The following is a 26,103-nucleotide window of genomic DNA, read 5'->3' as shown; positions in this document are numbered from 1 at the left end:
AGCTTTAAAGCAAACAGATAAAAGTAAAACAAAAAGCTCTCAAAAAAAAAAAAAAAAAAGAAAAAAAAAGAAAAAATCCTCTCTTTTATTAAGCAAAGAGAAAGCTTTCACCTCTGCAGGAAAGAGAGAAATCCAACTGGGAATCCTGGGAGGGAATAAACACTGGGAGAACAAACATGCAGGACAGCAGGGAGGTGCTGGAGCTGTCTGGAGCCAAAGCAACCTCTGCATTATCACAGACATGTTTTATGGAAAATCCTTTCCTTAGGATTTTTCCTCCTGAGAAGCTGGGAGGCCTCAGGAACAGAATGCAAACAATGGTTATCTGCTGCTGTGGAATGCAACAGGTGCATCTGGGATTGGTCTCATGGGGTTGTTTGTAATTAATGGCCAATCACAGTCAGCTGGCTCGGACAGAGAGCAGAGCCACAAACCTTTGTTATCATTCCTTTCTATTCTATTCTCAGCCAGCCTTCTGATGAAATCCTTTCTTCTATTCTTTTTGTACGGTTTTAATGTAATATATATCATAAAATAATAAATCAAGCCTTCTGAAACATGGAGTCAGATCCTCGTCTCTTCCCTCATCCTCAGACCCCTGTGAACACCATCACAGAGAGACACCCCAGGAAAAGTCCCCAAGAGCTGAGTGAATGGCACTGCTCTCAAAGCCTCTCTGGTTATTCTTTCTTAAAACACAGGGAAAGAAAAAAAAATTAAATTACATTTCTGTCCTTGGACACCTTGGAGCTGTTCTGTAGCCCTGGGAATTTTAAGTGCTGGGATCCACAGGCAGAGTGCTGAGTGCTCCCTCCCTCCAAACCCCAGCAAAATCTGATTGAAGCTCTCAGCTCAGGTATCTCTGAAGCCTGAATAAGGAATTTTAAGTGCTGGGATCCACAGGCAGAGTGCTGTGTGCTCCCTCCCTCCAAACCCCAGCAAAATCTGATTGAAGGTATCTCTGAAGCCTGAATAAATACACAAGATGCTCTCTGCCACTGGGAAAGCATTAAAATCCCAGGGCAAAAAAAAAAAAAAAAAAAAAAAAAAAAAGAGAGTTCATTTTGTTTATGAGAGAAAAGGCAATGCAGAACCATAGAAACAAGGACAGAGGGCTGGTTAAACACGGCCTTACAGAAAGCAGACACATCCTTGTTTACATCTCCCAGCCCTGGCACTCCTGATGGCTCCCAGGGCTGCTGTTCCACCTGACAAGGTGACAGCACAGGGACAGGAGAGGGCTCAGGGCAGGGATAAACTCACAAATCCCTCCCGTGTGCGCAGCTGCAGGGCTGCTCTGCCCAGCTCCCCACACTGGGGGGGGACAACAGCAGCTTCCCAGTGCCAGATGCTTCCCAGACACTGGGTGTGAAAAATGCATGTATTTTATGATTGGCTTTTCGCAAATATTCAAATGAATGTTATATGTGCTGTGTTTGAAAGTAATCCTGTGTTAATTCTCTTAAGTACTGTGTTAAATATAGTTTTAGGCTATAAAAATTGTTAAAATAGAAACGATGCTATGTAGGATACTTTTCTTAAAGAAAGGACTCCCCTAGCAGCCACAGGACACCTAAATCTTTCAGAGAAAGAGAATTTATTGCCCTCTTATCAGAAGAAATGAACATCTTCCCACCTTGAAGGTGCTGTTAGGATTAGAAGGAAGAAGCTGACGATGACCAGACAGAATCCTGTGTTTGAATGGAATTTATGCATCATGTATGAAGTGTATGAATATGCAACAGGTTATTATTTTTAAGGGTTAATCCTCTGTTAATGTTTGTCCTTTTTCGGGCTCGTGCTGCCCAGAAAAAGGTACCCAGACATCCATAACTCTTTGTTTCTATTGTCTCATATTGTCCTAATTCAAATTGTCCAAATTATTATTACTCTAATTGTATTACTATTTTTATAACCATTTCATTACTATTAAACTTTTAAAATTTTAAAAACAAGTGATTGGCATTTTTCACCCTGGTGAAGGGCAAAGCCTTTCCCAGGGAGCTGCAGTTCTGCCTGGTTTAGCTCCTGCTGAAGGCAGCAAAAGGAGAAAACTCCGACCTTGACCGGCGCCTGCTCCTGCAGTTCTCCCGAGGGGTTTTGCCTGTTTGTTTGCAAGGAAAGGCTGAGGAGAACATTTGGTTATGGAGGTTGGAGTTCCAACCTGCAAACCCCCTGGATTTGGGATTTTAGCATCACCTGATCATTCACAGGCAAAGAACAAGCAACACAAATCCAGAGACCTGGAAGATTTCAAACTCCCCACGGAAAATCGGAAAACCACGTCTGTTGTGTTGTGATTTCAGGGCTCACTTCAGAACCTCGGGTCCCTCCCCTGATAATTCCTTCCCAGGTGTGTCAGTCACCTCTCCTTTCCCCTCCCAGCACTGTCTGTCAGTCCTGGAATACCAGAAGGGCATTGAGTCTCTGGGGTGAAACACCACACACCCAGCCAGCCAAAAGTGTCTGTGGGGTGAAACACCACAGTGCTGCTGCTTGGTTCAGCACCAAGGGCCAGACAAGCTCAGGCACATCCTGTCTGCTGCCAGCCAGGGTCTCTGTACAAATCACAAACAGGACAGGACTGCTGGGAACCTGCCTTGAGCTGTTTTATTTTTCCAGCATCACTCTCATTCCATGGTTATGACAATGGGAAGATGCCACCAGCTCACATCCCAGGCAGCAGACCAAGAACTTAATGGTACAACTCACTTTATAAGTTTTTTGACCAATCACACAAAGCAAAAGCACACTGACAGTAGTTCTATCCAATCACTATAAGCACACATAGCTTTGGTTAAGCAATGCTTGCTTATTTCAAATACAATACATGCTTGTAAGCCTTAAAACACAACGCACAGAGCTCCATTATTAAGCTTCAACCTTCCTAATACCTCACCAGATAAACTTTCTGTAGTTTAGAGAGTTATTCTAGACAAGCACTAATACACAGATCATTGTTCTATTTGTCCTTGCTTGTCTACAGTTTAAATAATTTCTCTGCTGACCAATCTCATGGCTGCTGCTTAGCTCCGATCACAGTTCTGCTGTCTCTGAGGCCTTTTGCAGCTTTCCCAAAACCCTCTGATTTTGTAGATTCCCACAATATCTGCAATATTATTGGTAAATATTCCAATACACATCCCTTTTCACAGGAGTAGCTAAGACACAGGAGCCTCACTTAAAGAGGTTCCCTGGCCTTCAGCCCATCCCTCAGGCCATCCCCAAGCCCGTGGCAGCTCACTGTTGCTATAGGACACGAAAAAACACAAGCTCATACTGCTGTTCTCAAGGTGAAGGAAAAAAAGGGAAGATTATTTTCTGACTCTAACATTTATAGTTTTCCAAGAGTGACAGCGGATTGGAGGGTGACAGTGCCACCTCTCCAATGACACTGGTCAGCCTAACAGTCCATCAACTTTCTCCTCCTCCATAAAGGAATGCAAAACAACGAGTTATTTACAGAAAGTTTGTGAGAAAATTCACTACAACAATGTCCACATCAGAAGGCTTAGAAAATCTTAAAAACCCAGGGTGGCAGCTCACCTTGTATGCAGAGCCCCTCGGTGCAGTTCTCGGACTCCTGGCTCAGCCCCTCGCAGTGCTTGCCGCCGTTGCGGGGCGCGGGCGCGGCGCACTCCCGCACGCGCAGGTGCTCGCACTCGGGGCTGCACACTGACCACTCGCTCCACACCTCCCAGCTGCCGTCCACTGCCCGGTGGGGAAAACACGGTCAGCAGCTCCTGTTTCATCTCTGCCCTCCATAATTCCATGTCTAATACACTCCTAAGCAAACTTTCGCGAGATAAATGGTGTGTTTAACGAAGCTCTCAGCTCTGTGTTTCTCTTTCTGGCGTTGTTAATATCAGCTCCCCTTCTCTGCACTAACCCCACACCCACACCTACCTCCCTGATTTCTCCCCCTGAGCTGTCCTGGCAGGGTTTTGGGGGTGCCAGGAGCAGGAACAGCAGATTTGTGTTTCCAAACAAGCTGTGGGTTTGCTGGTAGACAAAACCAGCACTGGGAGATAAAAGAAACAATGGGAAGGATTCCACTGATTGATGAATGGAAAAAGAGATTTGCTTTTACAAGTAAACTTTAGGCTTGCTGATAAATGAAATTAGACATTAATGGGGAAGAAAAACCCCTAAATTCCACAAGAATTAAAAATCAAAAGGGAGGGTTATACATTAGAGGGAAATCTTTGAGATCAGGTGTTCTGGGAAGTCTGAACCTCTCAGGTACCTCAGAAATGGGGAAAGAGAGAAGGGAAATGTGGCTGGAAATTGGGATAAAAGGGAGGCTGCCTCATCCAAAAATTGGAGAGACCCCAAGGGAATGCCCCATGGCCTCTGCCTTGATTGGAATAAAGTCAAAGGACTTCTCTGTCTCCTTTTTGGACATATTTGTGGATTAATTTTCCTAACACAGGGTAAGATCCAGCCTGCCCACAGGTGCCTGGCACTGCACCCAAACCCAAACCCAAACCCAAACCCAAACCCAAACCCAAACCCAAACCCAAACCCACACCAGGCTGGGCTAAAACACAGCTGCATTCCCCGTTCCTTTCCCAACTCCCTGCTGCTGCTTCCCACCCAAAGCCAAGGCTCCTGAAGCCCTCCCTGGCCAGGACTCACCGGGGCAGAGGGAGGTGCAGGTGATTTTCTGCACGGACATGCCCTCGCAGAAGGCTCCCCCGTTGAGGGGCGCGGGGTTGGTACAGGTGCGCGAGCGTTTCTGCCAGCCCCGGCCGCAGCGCGCGTTGCAGCTGGACCACTCTGTCCATGAAGACCAGCCCCCGTTCACTGCAAAACAACAACGTGGGAGAGAAGCTGAGGGGCTGGGGGACTGTGCCAGAGCCCACCAGAACCAAACCCAAACCCAAACCCAAACCCATCCCAGTGGGAAGGGCTGGGCTGGGTGTAGAAGTTCGTTTGGGGGATCCCCTAAGCTGTGTGTTTGCTCGTAGCAGCAGGCAAGAAAGGAGAATCCACACAGCTTCTGAGGGTGCTGATTAAAACACCAACATGGTGGGGGGCTGAAGGGGTGTGCCAGAGCCCCCCCAGAACCAAACCCAAACCCAATCCCAGCAGGAAGGGTGTAGCAGTTCATTTGTGGTCCCTGGGGAGTCCCTGATGGTAGCAGCAGGCAGGCAAGGAGACTCTACACAGCTTCTGAGGGTGCTAATTAGATGAGGGCGCTAATTATTGGGGGTCTCACCCCTGGGAGCAGCATGGTTTCTGAGGGATAAGGGGAGAAGGGGGAGAGAGGGAGAGCCCAGGGAGAAAAGGGCCAAGAAAGCAAAGAGCCAAGAGAGAATCTGATCTCCCTGGCACAGCTTAACAGGGAGATTCAAGGTGGGTACAGAATCAGACTTGGGCCAAGGGGATTACAGATCCATGATACTTCAGGGGAGGATCACAAGCTTGGAATAAACATTTTTGAGGGATGAGACAGAGCATACCATTTAACTAAATTGTAACACCACATTTCACCCTTTTTTTGTTAGAAAGAAAACATGAAGATACATAAGTGCCCTGCACAGTTTAACAGGGAGATTCAAAGTGGGCACAGAACAAGCCTTGGGCCAATGGGATTACAGATCCGTGATGCTTCAGGGAGGATCACAGGCTTGTAATAAACATTTTCTAGGGGTGAGACAGAGCACACCATTTAAGTGACATGCAACACCACAGCTGGGTGATCCCACGTGCACTGGGTTTGAATCAGCCCAGCAATAACAGCGCAAATCAAAGCGGGGCACAGCCACCTCTGCCCCCCAGCCCTGTCACTGACCATAGACCACCACGGTGGCCGACAGGCTCCTCCTCTTGGCCACGATGTTGGCAGCCATGCAGGTGTAGTTGCCTGAGTCGGAGAGGCGCGCCTGGCGGATGATGAGGTTGTGGTCGGCCCTGGTGTCGATGTTCTCGTCCAGGTTGGAATCGATGGGCTCCTCGTTCTTCAGCCACTCCACCTGGCAGGGAGGAGCACAGGGAAACGTGGGGCAGGCCAAAGGCACCTCATGACCTCGTTAATTGGGTGGGGAAATGCTTCCTTTGGCTGGTAGCTTAGAAAAGCTGTTTTTTCCTCAAGGAACATGGAATAAAATCCCAGCCGAGAGAGAGAATAGGAAATTCTCCCAACTATATTTTTACATATTGCACCATGCACTGGATGTTCAAACACTTGGACAGCTACCAGTTCTATAAAACAGATAATAAGCATTATCAATCCCACTTTTTTTTGGTGAAAAAACAGGAAGATGAAATTGCCTGACACGGCACACAGAGGAAAAGCTGATTCTTTCCTCAAGGAACATGGAATAAAATCTCAGCCGAGAGAGAACATGAAATTCTCCCAACGATATTTTTACATATTGCTCCTGCTGCACCATGCACTGGATGTTCAAACACTTGGACAACTACCAGTTCTATAAAACAGATAATAAGCATAATCAATCCCACTTTTTTTTTTTGTGTGAAGAAGCAGGAAGATGAAATTGCCTGACACGGCACACAGAGGAAGAGCCGAGTCATCATCACAGATTCCCAGCTGACACCAACACCCTGAGAACAGAGGCCATTAGTGTTTGCTGCCATGGTCCATAAACCCCCTGAAATGCTGTGCACGATGTGTTCCAATCCATCTTCTCCAGTTCACCTCCCAACGGCTCTGAGCACGCCCAGGAATCGCCCGCAAGGCGCCTTTCCTCCCGAAACATTAACAGAAAATAGTTAAGGCATGGCAAGCTGCTGTCACAGGAGAGCAAAATTAAAAATAGAAATAAAATCAACTGATTCTATTAAAAGACCAAAGAGCAGGGGGCTGTTTTAACAGCTTTTCTAGATCTGGAGGAGCTCTGGCTGAGCCCTGCAGTCAAACTCCCTTCTCCACTCCGTTCAGATGAATAACCTTGTTTAGCAACTTGTGGAAGGACTTGGAACTTTGTGGTAATGAGCTTATGGCTGTGGTAGCTGCAGGCATTCATTAGCACTCAGCTCTGCGCAGATGGGCTGCAATTTGTACATTTTCCAGTTCCTAAACAAATCTGCAAGCGCTGACCATCAAAGCCAATTACGTTTGGTGCCAGGCAGCAGATTCCCCTCCACAGCAGCACTCCCGGCTTTGCTGGGACGGATCCAGCCCTGCACATCCCAGCCAAGGGCTGCAAACTCTCCTGGAAAAGGCTCCAGGGCTGGGGCACCTCATCCCACACGGTGGCTGTGGAGTTAAATCATGATTTGACACATCTGTGCAAATGTGAGTTACCTGAGGGCGAGGCTCAGCACCACACATTTCACACTGAAAATGGGGGAGATTCCAGCTCTGTGATCCATCTCTGCCATCTCTCTGTCCTCCTGCATCCAACCCTCCCTCCCACCCAGGGAACACTTCCTCAGTGCCTGCAGGAGCCTGGGCACAGCTTGGGACCAAGAAGCTGTGCTAAATCCAGCCATTCCAAACCCTTCCCTGGACAATATCTCTGGGAATATCTTCCAACCATGCCAAACCTTTCCTTGGGCAATATCCCTGGGAGTGAGTTCCAGCCATGCCAAACTTTTCCCTGGACAAAATCCCTGGGAGTTCCAGCCATGCCAAACCTCTCCCTGGACAAAATTCCTGGGAGTGAGTTCCAGCCATGTCAAAACTTTTCCAGCCATGCCAGACCTTTCCTTGGACAATATCCCTGGGAATGTGTTCCAGCCAAGCCAAACATTTCCCTGGACAAAATATCTGGGAGTTCCAGCCATGCCAAATCTTCCCCTGGACAAAATACTTGGAAGTGTGTTCCAGCCATGCCAAACCCTTCCCTGGACAATATCCCTGGGAGTGAGTTCTAGCCATGCCAAATCTTTTCCAGCCACGCCAAACCTCTCCGTGGACAAAATCCCTGGGAATATATTCCAGCCATGCCAAAGCTTTCTAAGGATAAAATATCTGGGAATTCCGGCCATGCCAAACCTTTTCCAGCCAATACAAATCTCTCCTTGGACAAAATCCCTGTGAGTAAATTCCACCCATGTCAAACCTCTCCCTGGACAAAATATCTGGGAGTTCCAGCCATGTCAAACCCTTCCCTGGACAAAATCTCTTGGATTCTGTTCCCTTTCCCTGTGGTCTAAAGACACTGAACAACCAACGAATCCACTGACTATTCAGTTCCCCTTCCGCAGTTAACCTTAACAGTAATTATCCGAGGGGGCTTCAGCAAAGAAATTAGGAATTCAATTTAAATTATGGAGCAGCCACACGGGCATAAATCAAGTGACAGGAGTTCGATGCTGAACACGCTTTATGTGCAGTGAAATGGGCAGAGAAATTACAAACACAGCCAGCACTCCCCGAGTTCGTTATTTCACAAGTGTGTTTGTAAATGTTGACTCTCCCCAGGCCAGGGGATTTCTGGGTGGTGAGAGGGGTTCAAGGGCCCTGTTCCTGTCAGCCTCACCCTTGGCGGGAGCACACGCTGATCTTGTGGGGTTTGGTGAGCAGAAAACATTAAAACATTTCCATTAAACCGTGCTTTTCAAAGAATGATGATGCCAGCAAAGGGAGAACATTAAACAGAGAGAACATAAACACCAAAATGTTGGGACGTGAGATCAAACCCTGATTTGTCAGGGAGGATTGCACTGCCTGTGCTCCCCTCATCCCAGCCCCCCCTTTCCCTGAGAAAATCAGGTTTATCCAAGGCCATCCCCTGCTCTGCCTCAGCAGATGGAGGCTTTCAAAGATGGAGAACCAAGGGATGGATTTATGGGATAAAAATACATTTAAAGGAGTCGTGATGACAAAAGATGTTTGTCACTGGCAGGGATGTAACCTTTGGGAAGCTTCAGCCCCCACACAAACACTCACAAAGCAACCAGGGAAAATAAAAACAGCCAAGAACCTAAAACATTTCCCCAGTGGGGTGAGTGATGAGGTCTGGACTGCAGTGTCTGAAGAGTAACTCCAAACTCCTCAGAATTTCACTTTCCTCACTGTGGAGGTCACAGAGTTGCTTGTACCAGAATTAAAAACTTCCTTTTTAAGAATTAGTCTGATGATCTGGAGCCAGACCTTGAACCTGCTATAAAATGCTGTAAGTTTGTAGAAAAATATCTGGGTTTTTTTCCTCTGAAATTCAGTCTGCACAGAATTAACACCCCCTCCCCAGTTTCACAAACACACACAAAGAAACCAGGGAAAATAAAAACAGCAAATAACCTAAAACATCTCCCCACTGGATGAATGATGGAGTCTGGACTGCAGTGTGTGAAGAGCAACTCCAAACTCCTCAGAATTTCACTTCCCTCACTGTGGAGGTCACAGAGCTGCTTGTACCAGAATTAAAATCCTTTTCCTTTTAAGAATTATTCTGATGATCTGGAACCAGACTTTTCACCTGCTATAAAATGCTGGAAGTTTGTAGAAAAATATCTGGGTGGTTTGTTTTTTTTTCCTCAGAAATTCAACCTGCTCAGAATTAACCCCCTGTCCCCAGTTTCCAAGGAGGGCTGATCACATCAGGACCTGCAGCTCCAGGGCACCAGGATTAACTGGGCCCCTCCCTGTGTGGCAGCAGCACAATTAGCATCATCAGAAATTTGTCCCAGTTACAGAAAGCAATTACTACAGACCAGCTTATGGCATTATCAGAGTAAAATCAGCTCAACACTCCAGAGCCTGGGCAGATTATGGGAGTTAGAGAACTCTTCTCTCTGAAAAACAAAGCTTATTCCAACCCACCCACTACGAGTTCCTCACCAGTCGCTCTGATGGATATTCAAACATCCCAAGAGCTGGGACTGAATTTTTGGCTCTTTTTGGTGACCCTGTTTGAGATTCCAGCCAGATTTAACACAAGAGGCAGCTCCCAGCTCTTGTGGGCATGGCGATAATTTGGGAGGTCAGGAGAATGTTTATCCTGGAGGAGGAACACAAATCCTCTGAGGAAGGTTTGAAGGAGCTGGGGCTGCTTAGGCTGGAGAAGAGGAGGCTCAGAGGTGCCCTTATTGCTCTCTGCAGCTTCCTGAAGGGAGGTTGGAGACAGGTGGGGTTGGTCTCTGACAGAACCAGAGGATGCAGCCTCAAGCTATGGCAGGGGAGGTGTCACAGAATCCCAGAACCACAGAATCCCAGAATCCCAGAATGATGAGGTTGGAAGAGACCTCTGAGATCATCGAGTCCAACCTGTGCCCTGACACCTCACCCAGACCATAGCACCCAGTGCCATGTCCAGGCTTTTTTTAAACACATCCAGAGATGGTGATTCCACCACGTCCCTGGGAAGAGCATTCCAGTACTTTATTATTCTTTTGGTGAAAAATTTTTCCTAATATCCAACCTATACCTTCCCTGATGTAGCTGGAGACTGTGATCTCTGGTTCTGTCAGTGCTGCCCGATGGAAAAGACCAATAGGTTGGATTGGAACATGGAACTCCTGCTCCTAAAAATTCATGCTGGAGGAATTTTCCTCTCTGTTGCAGCTGGAATTAGGATGGGGATGGGCAGGGCAAGTTACCCCTAGCCACACTTTCATCCTCCTTTCCACCCTGAGACTCAAACCAGAAGGAGAAGCCTCCACCAGCAAAAGTCTCTGAGGGGTTTAACACCAACCCAAGGGCTGCACACACTCCTCCTGCCTTTATTATTGTGATTTTATCAACACCATCACAAGCCATTAATCCTGTGCCAGAAGCCCTCAGAACAGCCTGAGCAGGTCAGCTGTACCTGCTGCATTCTTTTTAAATTAATCCACTGAGGGAGCTCTGCTCTTGAATCATTTAATCGCAGCTCTGTCACACCAGGCTGGTAAGCATATTTTTCCTTCATTAGGTTGAATATATAATCTCATTACAGGGATCTGACACGCTGACTAACCCATAAATCAGCTGGAGGAGGCTCTGATATGAGGAGATGCACTCAGTGGTGGCCACAGGGATCAGCTGAGACCTCCAGGGCTGCCCATACCCATTTCTGAGGGGTTTTTCCCACTGCAGGGCAGACAGGGATGTTGGGGAAGATGAAACAGGAAAGCCTTATCAATATGATTTCCTGGCAAAAGATTTTGAGAATATAGAAACTATAAGTGAGATTGAAATGAAAGCAAGCTTTGAGATCCCTCAGATACAACTGGAAAACAATGGCATGGCCAGCTGAAGGTGATCCCCTTTTGATGGAACAACACCCTCTGCTTGCAGACAGCTCCAAGGCTCAGAGCAGACCCTACAGCTTGGCAGAAGGGCCCAAAGAGGAGTTTTTAGGGTTTAAAATGTAACACAGTGTGCTAATGTAATGATTCTTATGGGCTGTATGTAAATGTTGTAGGATTTGTATCTTGGACTGGATTGGTTAGTGAGGATTAAAATATTCAACACAGAAGAAGATTTGTTGTATTGTAAGGGGAACTTAACTCTCTTACCCCTTTTACTCTCTTATTCCAATCAAGGCAGAGGCCATGGGGCATCCCCTGGGGTCTCTCCAAGTTTTGGAGGACACAGCCTCCCTTTTTATTCCAATTTCCAGCCACATTTCCTTTCTCTCTTTCCCCATTTCTGAGGCACTTGAGAGGTTCAGACTCCCCAAAACACCTGATCCCAATGATTCCCCTCTAATGTATAACTCTGCTTTTGATTTTTAATTCTTATGGAATTTAGAGCTTTTTTCTTCCCCTTTATTTCTTTCATCTTTCAATATCTAATTTCGTTTATCAGCAAACCTAAAGTTTATTTGTAAAAGCAAATCTCTTTTTCCATTCATCAATCAGTGGAATCCTTCCCATTGTTTCTTTTCTCTCCCAGTGCTGGTTTCATCTCCCAGCTTGTTTGGAAACACAAATGCAGCATTCCTCTCATGCTGAAACCCAAAATGACTCAGGGTTCATTCTCTGAAATCCCAACAAAGACCCAGAGGAGGGAATGCAGGCCAGCATGGGAGGGGGGTGAGTCAAAACTCAATTAAAATCAGGTATGGGATGGGTGTAAAGGGAGAGGTGACAGCCTGGACGTGTGCATCAATTTATAGTGGTAGAGGTGGGCAAGGAGCTGACTCAGCCAGGCTATTTTGGATCCCTGGGATAAGGAGCCATTGCTAAAAATGCCACTGCTAATGGTACCTTGTCTGCTTGCTGAAGGCATCATCAGATCTCAGATAAGTTTATTCCTATTTTTGGCACGTCTACCATTAACTGGAGCGCTGCTTTTTATCTCCGTGCACAAATGATGAGCAAATCAGCATTAATAACCCCAAAGGGCATTAAGGGTGGGAGATTCCCAGTGGGACAGAGCACAGACATGGCCTGAGTTCAGTTATGGGATGGTGACCAGAGATAAAGGGTCCTGTGCACCTCAAATCCCTGTCCCTGTGTCAGTGTTCAGGAACACAGAATCACAGAATTATTATTTGTTATATATATATATATATATGTGTGTGTGTGTGTGTGTGTGTGTGTATGTATGTATGTGTGTATATAATATATACATTATATACCATATATACTGTTATACATGTATATACATATATATAATATATATGTAATATATATATATTGTAATGTTATATATATAATATTTATATTTATATTTATATTTATATTTATATTTATATTTATATTTATATTTATATTATTATTATTATTATTATTATTATTATTATTATTATTATTATTATTATACATGCAGGTGCTTTTATTGAAGAGCTCTGGGTGTCCGGGGTGCAGACCCAAATCTGACTCTGACATGGTTTAGAGCCGAACATGTTTTATATTCTATCGTTTTTTAATTTACATATTAATTATTAAACTTACATTGTTCTATTGTAGACATTGATTTCATCCGAACATGGATTTCTCATGATCCCCCTCAAACCTCTAACACGGTTTCTCATGATTCTTATGTCTAAACAATTATTACATCTGAGAGGAATGGTGGATTTGTGTTTCCAAACAAGCTGTGGGGCTGCTGGGAGATAAAACCAGCACTGGGAGAGAAAAGAAACAATGGGAAGGATTCCACTGATTGATGAGTGGAAAAAGATATTTGCATTTACAATAAACTTTAGGTTTGATGATAAATGAAATCAGACATTGAAAGAAATAATGGGGAATAAAAGCCCCCTAAATTCTGTAAGAATTAAAAATTAAAAGGAGGGATTTACACATTAGAGGGAAATCTTTGGGATCAGGTGTTCTGGGAAGTCTGAACCTCTCAAGTACCTCAGAAATGGGGAAAGAGAGAAGGGAAATGTGTCTGGAAATTGGGATTAAAAGGGAGGCTGCATCCTCCAAAAATCTGAGAGACCCCAGAGGAATGCCCCATGGCCTCTGCCTTGATTGGAATAAAGTCAAAGGACTCTTCTGTCTCCTTTTTCAACAAAAACCTCTGCTGTTTGTGGATTAATTTTCCTAACACATCCAATTACTAAATAATCTTCACATCTAACAATCATATAATTTATCATATCCTCATTCCACAGGTGCAGTTTCACATCATCCAGCAAACACAAGGCCCAACATTTCCCAGGGTTTACCAAGTCTAACTTTCTTTCTAACTTCCCAAATTTTCCATGATTTTAAAATCTTTTACTGTCAGCTCAGCAGTGCAGGTGAGCAGCCCAACCTGAACCTTTGTTTTGCTAAATGGCTCCGAATTGAAGGAGACAGAGAAACCCATGGATCTCCTTTGGAGCTGGTTCTCAATGATATTTGGGCAGTAATTAAAGTGCTGCTGACACTGAAAAGCTCTCTTTAGATAAGGCTGTCGGTGATGATGTTTGCAGGTTCTGCCTGTCCTGATAGGCAGGATCACATTTATATAGGAAATGCTTGGAGATAAGGAAAACATCACAGGAAGCTTTCAGTAATTGAAACCAAAGCCTTTAGAGGCTGTAATTTCACCGTTCCCTCGAGTTCTGGGGGATCAGCAATACCTGACAATCTTTCTTTTTGTTAGCAGCCTTCAGATGGGATAAATTCAAGAACGTTACTGTGAGATCTTGTGGGAACGCAGGAAATTCCTCTGGATGCCCTGGAGGGCTCCAGCCCCTGCCAAGGGGGCTCAAAGACCCTGGCACAGAACCCAAAACCCCTGTGCCTTTGATTTAGCCCTTGGAAAAAACAATTACCAACCTTTATAGCAAGGATTACAAGCCATGAAAGTTTTAAGTAAAAAGATACTGAATTTATCACAGGGTGAAAAAGATTTTTTGAAGTTTTTAGAATGAGGGTTCAAGGAGCAAGATGGAGGAATCTGGGTGTGTCCAGCCTTTCTCCTTCTTCTTCTTGGCCTCCACCTTCTGCTGTGATGGTGGCACTTTTGGATTGGTTTAGAGTAGAAGCTCACTGTCTAACATAGGTGATGGGTATTGGGAAGTTATTGTAAATATTGTACACGTAGTTTTTAGTCTAAAAAGATAACACTGCCCAGGGGAGGCAGAGTGGCTCTGACTTCCTGCTGAACAGACCTCGGCAGGCCAGGAGAAAGAATTTTATAGATAAGAAACAATAAACAACCTTGAGACCAAGAAATGAAGAGTTCTGACTGCTTCTTCGCCTGCTGGACTGGGAAAAGAGAGTTAAACACATCTCGGGGTCACTGTGAGCAGCAGAGATCCCGAGAAGATCTTACAGGAGTCACAGAACAACCTGGGCTGGGAGGGTGTCGCAGACATCTTTTATGGAAAATATTTTCTTTAAGATTTTTCCTCCTGAGAAGCTGAGAGGCCTCCAGAACAAAATGTAAACATTGATAATCTGCTGCTGTGGAATGCAATAAGTAGATCTGTAATTGGCCCATGTTGATTGTTTTTAATTAATGGCCAATCACAGTCAGCTGGCTCAGACAGAGAGCTCAAGCCCCAAACTTTTGTTATCATTTCTTTTTTATTTTATTTTTAGCTAGCTTTCTGAAGAAATCTTTTTTTAATTATTCTTTTAGTATAGTTTTAATGTAATATATATAATAAAATAATAAATCAAGCCTTCTGAAACATGGAGTCAGATCCTCGTCTCTTCCCTCATTCTAAGACCCCTGTGAACACGGTCACAGGAGGGACCTGAGAGATCATTAAACACCTTTAGATTCATTAAAGAATCACATTTCTGCACACGTTGGGAACAGTGTTTAACCCCAAACCCTACAGAAATACAATTGTTAGCTAAAAAACGTGCGACACTTGCCGTGTCACTGCGTACTAAATACAACAGGCACCAGATTTCCGACATTCTGCTTTCCCTTTTAATGCTGTTTACAATTAAAGGAGGTGTTGATCCCTGTGCCCAGAGGCAGAACATTCCCCCAGCCATGAAAGCATTTCAGTGTCACCCCTGGTGGGGCCTCCAGCTGCCTTCAATCCCCACCTCCATCGCTGTGCACTCCCCAGATCCCTGCAGGACTTGCGCGCACAATCATCCCCCTGATTACAAACACCGTGATAAAGTCTCACAACTTCTCCTTTCATGTTCAAGCATTCAAAATTAAAACCATTTCTGGCAACAGGGCCAGAGAAAACAGACAGGGCTGCAAAGCAGCGCATCAAACCCAGCGAGGCCCCAGAGCACATGTCTGTATAAAAAGGAATTATCTATTCAGGGGAACTACAAAGTTATCTCCCTTCTTTTTTCTTTTCAGTTTAGCAATCTAATTCAGAAGTGCTTTGCTCCAGCATTTCTATTTCATGACCTCGCTACCTCCTGGCTGTATTGATTTATTCACAAATCTCAGAAGGAAAGCAAACTTTTTATTTTTTATTTTTTCTGCTGGAAGAAAACTCTGTGCACAGCTCCCCTGCCTGCCCCTCATCCAAGGGCTGTGTCCAATAAAGGGAGATGTGCAGGGACTGGAGAGCTCTTACAAATAAACTTTAGGTTTGCTGATCAATGAAATTAGACATTGAAAGATGAAAGAAACAATGGGGAAGAAAAACCCCTAAGAATTAAAAATGAAAAGGGAGGGTTATGCATTAGAGGGGAATCTTTGGGATCAGGTGTTCTGGGGAGTCTGAACCTCTCAAGTACCCCAGAAATGGGGAAAGAGAGAAGGGAAACGTGGCTGGAAATTGGGATAAAAAGGGAGGCTGCTCCTCCAAAACTTGGAGAGACCCAGGGGATGCCCCATGGCCTCTGCCTTGATTGGAATAAAGTCAAAGGACTCCTCTGTCTCCTTTTTGGACACAAACCTCTGGTGTTTGTGGGTTAATTTTCCTAACCCCGGGGAATCCTGACCATTCCTGGAGCTCAAACCACCCCAAATTCTGCTGCTACCAGGAGAAATCCCACAACAGGAACAGCTGGAGCAGTGGGTGAGGAAGGGCAAAGCGGGGCTGAAGGTGTGAACAGCACACAAAATAAGTGGAATTTGGAAATGGAACTGGTTTTGTGCTGTCCGCAACAAATACCTCAAACAAACCAAGTCTAACTGAGGCCAGGTTTTATAGAATAAGGAGGCTGACACATCATTAGACACCCTGGTTGTAAAATCAGTCCAGACCAGCATGTCCTGTACAGGCCATGACAGCTCTCAATCTTTGCTGAATGGCAAACTATAAAAATTATGAATTTGCTCTTAAAAGCAGCTAAAAAATTACGAAATTGCTCTTAAAATCCCAATCTAAATATCAGATCAATCACAAATGAGACACTGCAGATACCCAGGCTGGGTCCTGAGAGTGAAACATCTCCGGTGAGAAATGAATCCCATTTCTTGTACTTGTAACCAAGATCCCTTAAAAGCAAAGCAAATAGCAAATATTGCTGTTTCAGACCCATAAGCACCTGGCCAAATGCAGCTGTTTGCACTGAGCAATCCCAGCCCTCTCTGTCGCTGCAGCAGGATTCACTAAGGCTGGAACTCTCAGCCTGCTTTTGTTTTACTGCCATTATCCTGCCCTGTTTTAGTGAAAAATGAGTATTTTATGATTGGCTTTTCGCAAATATTAAAATGAATATTACATGTGCTGTGTTAGAAAGTTATGCTGTGTTAATTTTTTTAAGTAGTGTGTTAAATATAGGTTTAGGTTATAACAAAATGTTAAAATAGCAATAGTATCTTACAGGAGTAGAATAGAATAGAATAGAATAGAATAGAATAGAATAGAATAGAATAGAATAGAATAGAATAGAAAAACAGAATAGAATAATAGAAAAATAGAATAATTAGAATAGTATCTTACTATGCCATGTAAGACACTTCTTTTAGAAAAAGGACTCACAGCAAGATAGCAGCCACAGGACACCTGAATCTTTCAGAGAAAGAGAATTTATTGCTCCATTATCAGAAGAAATGAACTTCTTCCCACCTTGCTCAGTTAGGATTAAGAGGAAGAAGTTGACACTGACCAGACAGAATCCTGTGTTTGAATGGAATTTATGCATCATGTATGAGGTGTATGAATATGCAACAGGTTATTGCTTTTAAGGGTTAATCCTCTGTTAACTGTGTCCTTTTTCAGGCTCATTTTGCCCAGAAAGAGGTACCCAAACTGTCCTTAACTCTTTGTATTTGTTGTCTCATATTGTCCTAATCCAAATTGTCCAAATTATTATTACTCTAGTTATATTACTTTTATTTTATATAGTCTAAATATATTATTTTTATAACAATTTAATTACTATTAAACTTTTAAAATTTTTAAAAAACCAAGTGATTGGTGTTTTTCACAGTGTGCCAACCCCATAAATACACAAACCTCTGTAAAATACACTTTCACTGCTTGTGGAGTCCTCACAGCTTCTGAATTTTATGTGGGTTTCGTGTTGTGCTGATGTGCTGGCAGTGGAATGCGCACTGCCCAGAAGAGAAATGATTTTACATTTCCATTAAAAGCCCTGGCTGTAAATAAACCCGTGGAACTCAGGCAGATATTCCTGGGAACATCTACAGCACTCCATTAAAATGTCAGAATCTGTGCTAAACATTTGAAAAAGCAATGGTGGATACAACGCATTTAAATCTTAAATATATGCATATATTATGTGATAAAGATATTTTAGAGTATTTCACAAACCTCTGCAGAGCACTCAACAGTAATAGTGCAGTAACAGTAAACTATCAGCAATCGTTTAGCACAACAGCTGCCCTTTTATTGCAAAGGAAACGCAAACCCAAAACAAAAACAAGGAAAGAAAAAGAACCCAAAACTCCTGAGAGCTCCACCACAAGCAGAGCAGACAGGGAGTGGAGGGAGAGCTGCGAGTTCCTGCTAAGGCTCAAATATCAGCTTTGGTCTGAGGGTTCATTCACAAGAAAGGGATTCAGGGGGAATTGTAGGGCTCAGGTTTGCACCTCGTGCCTCACAATGGGCTTGGCTGCTGCTCCATCCCAAGTTTTCCAGGTGGAAATAATTGAGATGTCCCCTTTCCTCATCACACCTGCACATTTCAGGTGTCCCCTTTCCATATTCACACCAGCACAACTCAGATGTCCCCTTTCCCCACCACCTCTGCAGATTTCCTCTTTCCATATTCACACCTGCACATTTCAGGTGTCCCCTTTCCATATTCACACCGGCAGATTTCAGATTTCCCCTTTCCATATCTCCCCTGCAGATTTGAGATTTCCCCTTTCCCCATCACACCTGCAGATTTCAGATGTCCCCTTTCCATATTCACACCTGCACATTTCAGATTTCCCCTTTCCCCATCACACCTGCAGATTTCAGATGTCCCCTTTCCATATCACACCTGCACATTTCAGATTTCCCCTTTCCATATTCACACCGGCAGATTTCAGATTTCCCCTTTCCATATCTCCCCTGCAGATTTGAGATTTCCCCTTTCCCCATCACACCTGCAGATTTCAGATGTCCCCTTTCCACATTCACACCTGCAGATTTCTGGTGTCCCCTTTCCATATCACACCTGCACATTTCAGGTGTCCCCTTTCCCCATCATACTTGCAGATTTCAGATTTTCCCTTTCCATATTCACGCCTGCAGATTTGAGATTTCCCCATCACACCTGAGGTTTCAGATGTCTCCTTTCCACATCACCCCTGCAGATTTCAGATTTCCCCTTTCCATATTCACCCCTGCACATTTCAGGTGTCCCCTTTCCACATTCACACCTGCACATTCAGATTTGATTTTTCCCTTTCCCCATCACACCCAGGCCTCAAGGAGGTGACATCCACTCCTGGATCCTCACTCCAGTGCAGGGAATGGCAGCTCCCTGTCCAGTCAAAGGAACATTTAAAACCTGATTTTCAAGCCCACTGAATGAAACAAGAACAAGCCCTGACAGCTGAGAAGTCTGAATGCCATTTGTCACCGATGGAGGAGGCAGCAGTGACACTCCCCAGCACCACAGCACACCTGCCTGAAGGATTACCAGCCACCTAAACACTTCTTTTTGTGCCGCTGTACCCGGCAGAATTAATATTTTACACTCTGAGGCACCAATAAGGCCGAACACACAGCTCAGAGATTATCCCAAACTTCATTAAATGGGTGTTGACCAAGGATTTTCCAGGTTACAGCTCTGACAGCAACCCCAGGGCTGGGGGGAAGCAGGAGCTGGGAGGAATTACCAGCGAGGAGGGTGGAATTCATTGTGTTTGCCACTGCTGCAGGACCTGCCAGTCACCCTGATTCCTCCTGAGCTGCTCAGGGTGACGGAGCAGAGCTGTCCCTGCTCCTCATTCCAGGGAAATGCTCCTGCCACCGACTCCAGCTCAGCTCAGAGAGAGGAAACCCCTCTGGCAGTGTGTGCTGGGTCTTTAGGAAAAAGGAGGAAATGATGGATTTGACTTTGTGTTTTTAGAAAGTTATATCTTTCTCCCTGAAATATTATTATTATTATTATTATTATTATTATTATTATTATTATTATTATTATTATTATTATTACTATCCTCCTCCTCCTAAATATCTCCCTGAGGGTCCCTCAGGAGCACACCCTGAGCCAAAGGACACAATTCCTGCACAAAATTCCTGCACACACAGTTCTGAAATATCTCCCTGCAGAGGGGCTGCTGAGGGATTGGAGGAGCTCACCCTAAGCTAAAGGACACAATTCCTGCTCACAGTTCCTAAATATCTCCCTGAGATATTATTATTATTATTATTATTATTATTATTATTATTATTATTATTATTACCATCCTAAATATCTCCCTGAGGGTCCCACACAATTCCTGCACACAGTTTTGAAATATCTCCCTGCAGAGGGGCTGCTGAGGGACTGGAGGAGCTCACCCTGAGCTAAAGGACACAATTCCTGCACACAATTCCTGGTCACAATTCCTAAATTCTCCCTGAGATACTATTATTATTATTATTATTATTACTATTATTATTATTACTATTATTATTATCTCCTTGAGGGTCCCTCAGGAGCACACCCTGAGCCAAGGACACAATTCCTGCTCACAATTCCTCAATATCTCTCCAGGGAGGGGCAGCTGAGGGACTGGGACACAATTCCTGCTCACAATTCCTAAATATCTTCCTAACACATTGTTATTATTACGGTAAATATCTCCCTGAGGGTCCCTCATGAGCATAACCTGAGCCAGGGACACAATTCCTGCACACAATTCTTCAATATCTCCATGAAATGTTATTAAACTAAATATCTCCCCAAGCCAAAGGACACAATTCCTGCTCACAATTCCTGCACACAATCCCTGCACACAATCCCTGCACACAATTCCCCATTCTCTCCCTCCTGCTCACAATTCCTGTTCACAATTCCTGCTCACAATTCCTGTTCACAATTCCTGCTCACAATTCCTGCCCACAATTCCTGCCCACAATCCCTGCTCACAATTCCTGCCCACAATTCCCCATTCTCTCCCTCCTGCCCACAATTCCTGCTCACAATTCCCGCTCACAATTCCTGCTCACAACTCCTGCTCACAATTCCTGCCCACAATCCCTGCTCACAATTCCTGCTCACAACTCCCCATTCTCTCCCTCCTGCTCACAATTCCTGTTCACAATTCCTGCTCACAATTCCTGCCCACAATTCCTGTTCACAATTCCTGCACACAATCCCTGCTCACAATTCCTGCCCACAATTCCTGCCCACAATTCCCCATTCTCTCCCTCCTGCTCACAATTCCTGCACACAATCCCTGCCCACAATTCCCCATTCTCTCCCTCCTGCTCACAATTCCTGCCCACAATTCCTGCCCACAATTCCCCATTCTCTCCCTCCTGCTCACAATTCCTGCCCACAATTCCTGCCCACAATTCCCCATTCTCTCCCTCCTGCTCACAATTCCTGCCCACAATTCCTGCTCACAATTCCCCATTCTCTCCCTCCTGCTCACAATTCCTGCCCACAATCCCTGCCCACAATCCCTGCTCACAATCCCCGCACACAATTCCTGCTCACAACTCCCCATTCTCTCCCTGCAGAAGCTGCTGAGGGGCCCAGAGCTGCCTCCTGCCCAGGCCAGCTCCCACCCATGGTGAACAAAAGTCTCTGGTCCCATCGAGCCCGAGCCAGCAGAGCCTCTCCAGAGCTGAATCAACATTTGCCTCAGCGGGGAATTTTCAGCTGCTCTATTTAAATGCTGAATTTTCTCTTTGCATTTCGATGCTTAACTCATAAAAACTGAATTTATTTGGGTTGGGTGCCGATGGCTGCAAGCACAGCTGCTCACCAGCTCTCTCTGCTTGCTATGTAAATGCGTAAGAAAAGAATTTAAAAGCCTTTTCCAACCTGCCCAGCACTGGGATTTGGGTTTTCTTCCTCTCTTCCTGCCATGCTGATGCACCCAGGGTGCCCCAAAGCCCAGCACCCTCCCAAAGCTGAGCTGTGGAAAAATGTGTCTCATTCCATGTTTGTAGAGAATTCCCTGCACTTGGAATAACCAAACTGACAGCATTCCTGAAATTCTGCACCTGGAATAACCAAAGTCTGAGAGCCTTCCTGAAGCTCTGCACTTGGAATAACCAAACTCCAACAGAATTCCTCAAGTTCTGGACCTGGGATAACCAAACTTTGACAATGTTCCTAAGTTGTGCACTTGGAATAATCAAATTGATAGCATTTTTGAAGTTCTGCACTTGGAATAACCAAACTCTGACAGCATTCCTGGAGTTCTGGACCTGGAATAACCAAACTGAAACAGCCTTCCTCAAGTTCTGGACCTGGAATAAGCAAACTCTGACAGCGTTTCTGAAGTTCTGCACTTGGAATAACCAAACTCTGACAGCGTTCCTGAAGTTCTGCACTTGGAATAACCAAATTCTGACAGCATTCCCGAAGCTTTGCAATTGGAATAACCAAACTCTGACAGCGTTCCTCAAGTTCTGCCCTTGGAATAACCAAACTCTGACAGCATTCCTGAAGTTCTGCCCTTGGAATAACCAAACCCTCCCCAGGGAGGGCTCTGGCAGGGGCAGGGATGGGCTGGAGCCTCCTTCCCCCTTGTTTCCCGTTCTTTTGGGTTTCACAAACACCGACAATGCCCCAAATCACCCACTCTGCATCTCATGAAACGCCACACGAGCTCCTTTGTCCCAGTTCTTTCCAGCCTTATGTTTCCATCCAGGGCTGCATCCAAGCTCTAATCAAATCAATTCTTGGATCAGAACCAGGGATTCTCTGCCAGCATGGGGGTTTGAAACCCTCAGCACCGCTCAGCGCCCATGGAACAAATAAAATAAAATAAATTGGAGATTTTTGAGGAAGGCTTTGTGGCTCAGTCATTGCCCAGCCTGTGTTAATCTGTGCTTTAACTCTGAAATAAAGCTGAGTTTATCCCCTCAGCCCAGAGCCAGGCCTGCTCTAATGGGTTTAACCCACTTTCTAAAGACACTGAATTATTTCCAGCAGACTCTTTACCTCGATGAGCCCAGAATTAGCCTGAGCCTTTATGGGACATTTTATTGGCCAAAGCAAATCTGACCTGGTGAGATTTACCAGCTTTATTAGCAGCAATAACAATTTTATTGTCAACAGCAGTAAATCAGGGTTCATTGGGAACTCTGCCGCTTTTATCTGGAGCAAGCAATTGAAATGTCAGGTTTTCATTGGACATAATTCCTACCTTCCACAAAAGACAGGCACCCTGTTTAAGTGGGGAATGTAAAGCTGCCAGTTCAAAGAAATGTAAAATTCTCAGTAAAATCCAATCAGACCGAGGGTGTTTGGGGAGCCACACCTGTGGAGGTTTGTTTTGCCTCCAAAGCAGATCCATTTTCCAGAGCTCACACATTGGGCAATTCCCTGCAATGCACCATCCATTTTCCTGGTAACGAGTGAAAATACCAGAGAGCTGAGGAGAAGGTGGCAGCAGAGATTGCCCTGGCAGAGGAAATCCTGCACACAAACCCAGCCACTCGCCAAGCCCATCTCTGCCTCATTTTCCTCTCCTCGAGCACTTCTGCCTCACTGCTGGTACCTCTGCTTTTCTCCTCTTTATTTCCAGGGACATCTGCTCCAATCCCTTCTCATTAACTAAAAGCACACATTTCTCTGGGGTTTATTTTCCTTTTCTTCCTTCATTACCAAGCCCAGCCACGCTAGGGATAAGGGGCAAAACCAACTCCTGAGTGATCCAGCAGCTCTCATTGCCCAGAAGGTGCTGCAGGGAACTGCAGGGTGCAATTAAAAATTCAATGTTTCCTTGGGTTTTAAAGCCCCTGCAGCAGATTTTTAAACAGGACCCACTCCAAACCTCTCCCTCCAAGAGCAGCCTGGTTATTGCCATTTTAAGGCACCCCCATGGTTTTCCTGTTAAGATCCAGCTCTCATCACAAAAAAGCCTGTTTAAAGCGAAGCCAAGCCCCACCAAATTATTACTTGCAGCAGATTTTCTCTCCCCAGCAACCATTTATCATAATATTTTTAGGTTTGCCTTTTACTTTGCCTTGTTTTTTTTGAGGAGGAAAGTAATTCCTGGGAAAATGTGCAACAATCTGCTTTCAGTTTGAAAGCACAGGGCTTGAAAATTGCCTGAAAACCCAGGATTTCTCAGCAAAACAGTCCAGAATTTGGATAAAAAGCCACATTTTTGTAAAGCTAATGAATCAAAAAAGGACACTTGAAACGTTCTGGGGGATAAAAGGACAAGGAGCAGCAGACAGGAGCTGAGCCCTGTGCTTCTCCCATCCCAAAGGTTTTCCTTGTGCCCTTGTGTGTCACAGACATCTTTTTATGGAAAATCCTTTCCTTAGGATTTTTCCTCCCAAGAAGCTGGGAGGCCTCAGGAACAAAATGTAAACAATGGTTATCTGCTGCTGTGGAATGCAACAGGTGCATCTGTGACTGGTCTCATGTGGTTGTTTCTAATTAATGGCCAATCACAGTCGGCTGGCTCGGATGGAGAGTCCAAGCCACAAACCTTTGTTATTCATTCCTTTCTATTCCATTCTTAGCCAGCCTTCCGTGATGAAACCTTTTCTTCTATTCTTTTAGTATAGTTTTAATACAATATATATCATAAAATAATAAATCAAGCCTTCTGGAACATGGAGTCAGATCCTCGTCTCTCCTCTCATCCCCAGACCCCTGTGAACACGGTCACACCTGTGCCCATCCCAAGCTCACCTCGGCTGCAGGGACACCCTCAGGGGGCCGGCAGTGCAGGACGATCATCCCCTCAATGGGAACCTCCTTGCCCTGGGGGTCTTGCTCGAAGTTCTTCCGAAGATCTGCAGGGTTGGAGGAAAGAATTCATCACCGTTGGCGTTCCTTGGATTCAGGAATTCACCAGGATAGGCAATTCTTGGATGCAAGAATTCATCACAATTGGCAATCCTTGGATGGGAGAATTAATCAGGACTGGCATTCCTTGGATGCAGGAATTCACCAGGACTGGCATTCTTTGGATGCACGAATTCACCAGGACTGGCATTCCTTGGATGCAGGAATTCACCAGGACTGGAAATCCTTAGACACAAGAATTCATCAGGATTGGCAATCCTTGGATGCAGGAATTCATCACAATTGGCATTCCTTGGATACAAGAATTCATTAGGATTGGCATTTCTTGGATGCAAGGATTCATCACAATTGGCATTCCTTGGATGCAAGAATTAATCAGGACTGAAGAAGTTGACACTGACAGAATCCTTTGTTTGAATAGAATTTATGCATCATGGATGAGGTGTATGAATATGCAACAGGCTGTTGTTTTTAACAGTTAATCCTGGGTCCTTTTTGGGCTTATTTTGCCCAGAAAGGGGTACCTGGACCGCCCATAACTCTTTGTTTTTATTTCCTCGTATTGTCCTAATCCAAATAATCCAAATTATCATTACTCTAATTATATTCATATTTCTATAACCATTTCATTACTATTAAACTCTTAAAATTTTTTAAAAACCAAGTGATTGGTGCTTTTCCCACTGCTGGAGGATGTTCCTTCAGGATGTCTCCTTGTGCTCCCAGCGCCTCAGGCTCCACGGTGGGGATTTACTGACTTCATTCCCTGCCTTGCTCACAGCTGATGAAATACAGCCCTGGCACTGCATTTTCCAAAATGCATTCAGAATTATCTGAGCAAGCTGCTGCCTGCACAAAGATGCTCGCGGTGCCTACACGCTCCTTTCCATGATTCTTTGTTAATGTTGATTTTTTCCCCCCTTCAGACAACCAATTTCTTTTCCAGTGCTCCCTTTAAGAAGGCAATCATTAACAGCCGGGCTGCTCTTGTGCCTACAAATGCCTTTATTAGGGTGAAAAATGGAGCAGGATCCCTTTGCTCTGCCTTCCCCACTAGCACAAAGAAATACTCACCTGCTTCTTCGGAGAAATATAAAGTGCTGCAACACTGTGGACTTGACTCACAATTCAGAAATATCAGAAATTCAGTGCAAAATAAAATAAAAAAAAAAAAAGGGGGGATGAAATAAAGCTGCTGGTTCTTCAGAAGGGATGGGAGAACATTCTGGGTTCTGTCAGAGATTGGACCTGCAGGGTCTCATCCCTGATCCTTCCAAGCCATAAATCCCACCCCAGAATGTTCCTGCTGTGCCCCTTCAGCTCTGCCCTCCAGAATCGCTGCTTTGCCCATCAAATCACTTGGCTTTGAGCAGAAAAACACCCCAGGAAGGGGCAGAGAGGAGCTCAGCTCCCACACAAAGCCACCAGACACCCCCAGAGCCCTCCAGGCCGGGCTGAAGAGCCTCTCCAGAGCACTCTGGGGTTAATGGGGTCTTGGGA

The 26,103-nt window shown here is 44.9% G+C and overlaps 1 protein-coding gene across 1 annotated transcript in view; it reads right to left on the bottom strand.

Moving 5' to 3' along the window:
- UNC5D (unc-5 netrin receptor D) overlaps nt 1-26,103 on the bottom strand; it is a 102,151-nt gene that overhangs the window by 28,106 nt on the left and 47,942 nt on the right. The window contains exons 5-8 of the mRNA XM_058820078.1: nt 24,487-24,590; nt 5,798-5,978; nt 4,639-4,806; nt 3,547-3,711 (exon numbers count right to left, since the gene is read on the bottom strand). Of these exons, the coding sequence (XP_058676061.1) occupies nt 3,547-3,711; nt 4,639-4,806; nt 5,798-5,978; nt 24,487-24,590 (618 nt within the window). The remainder of the gene's footprint in view (nt 1-3,546; nt 3,712-4,638; nt 4,807-5,797; nt 5,979-24,486; nt 24,591-26,103) is intronic.

Source organism: Ammospiza caudacuta, chromosome 26 (genome assembly GCF_027887145.1).
Source record: "Ammospiza caudacuta isolate bAmmCau1 chromosome 26, bAmmCau1.pri, whole genome shotgun sequence".
Classification (NCBI taxonomy): Eukaryota; Metazoa; Chordata; class Aves; order Passeriformes; family Passerellidae; genus Ammospiza; species Ammospiza caudacuta.
Note: the sequence above shows the minus strand (reverse complement) of the source record. Positions and strands in the feature narration are given on the sequence as shown.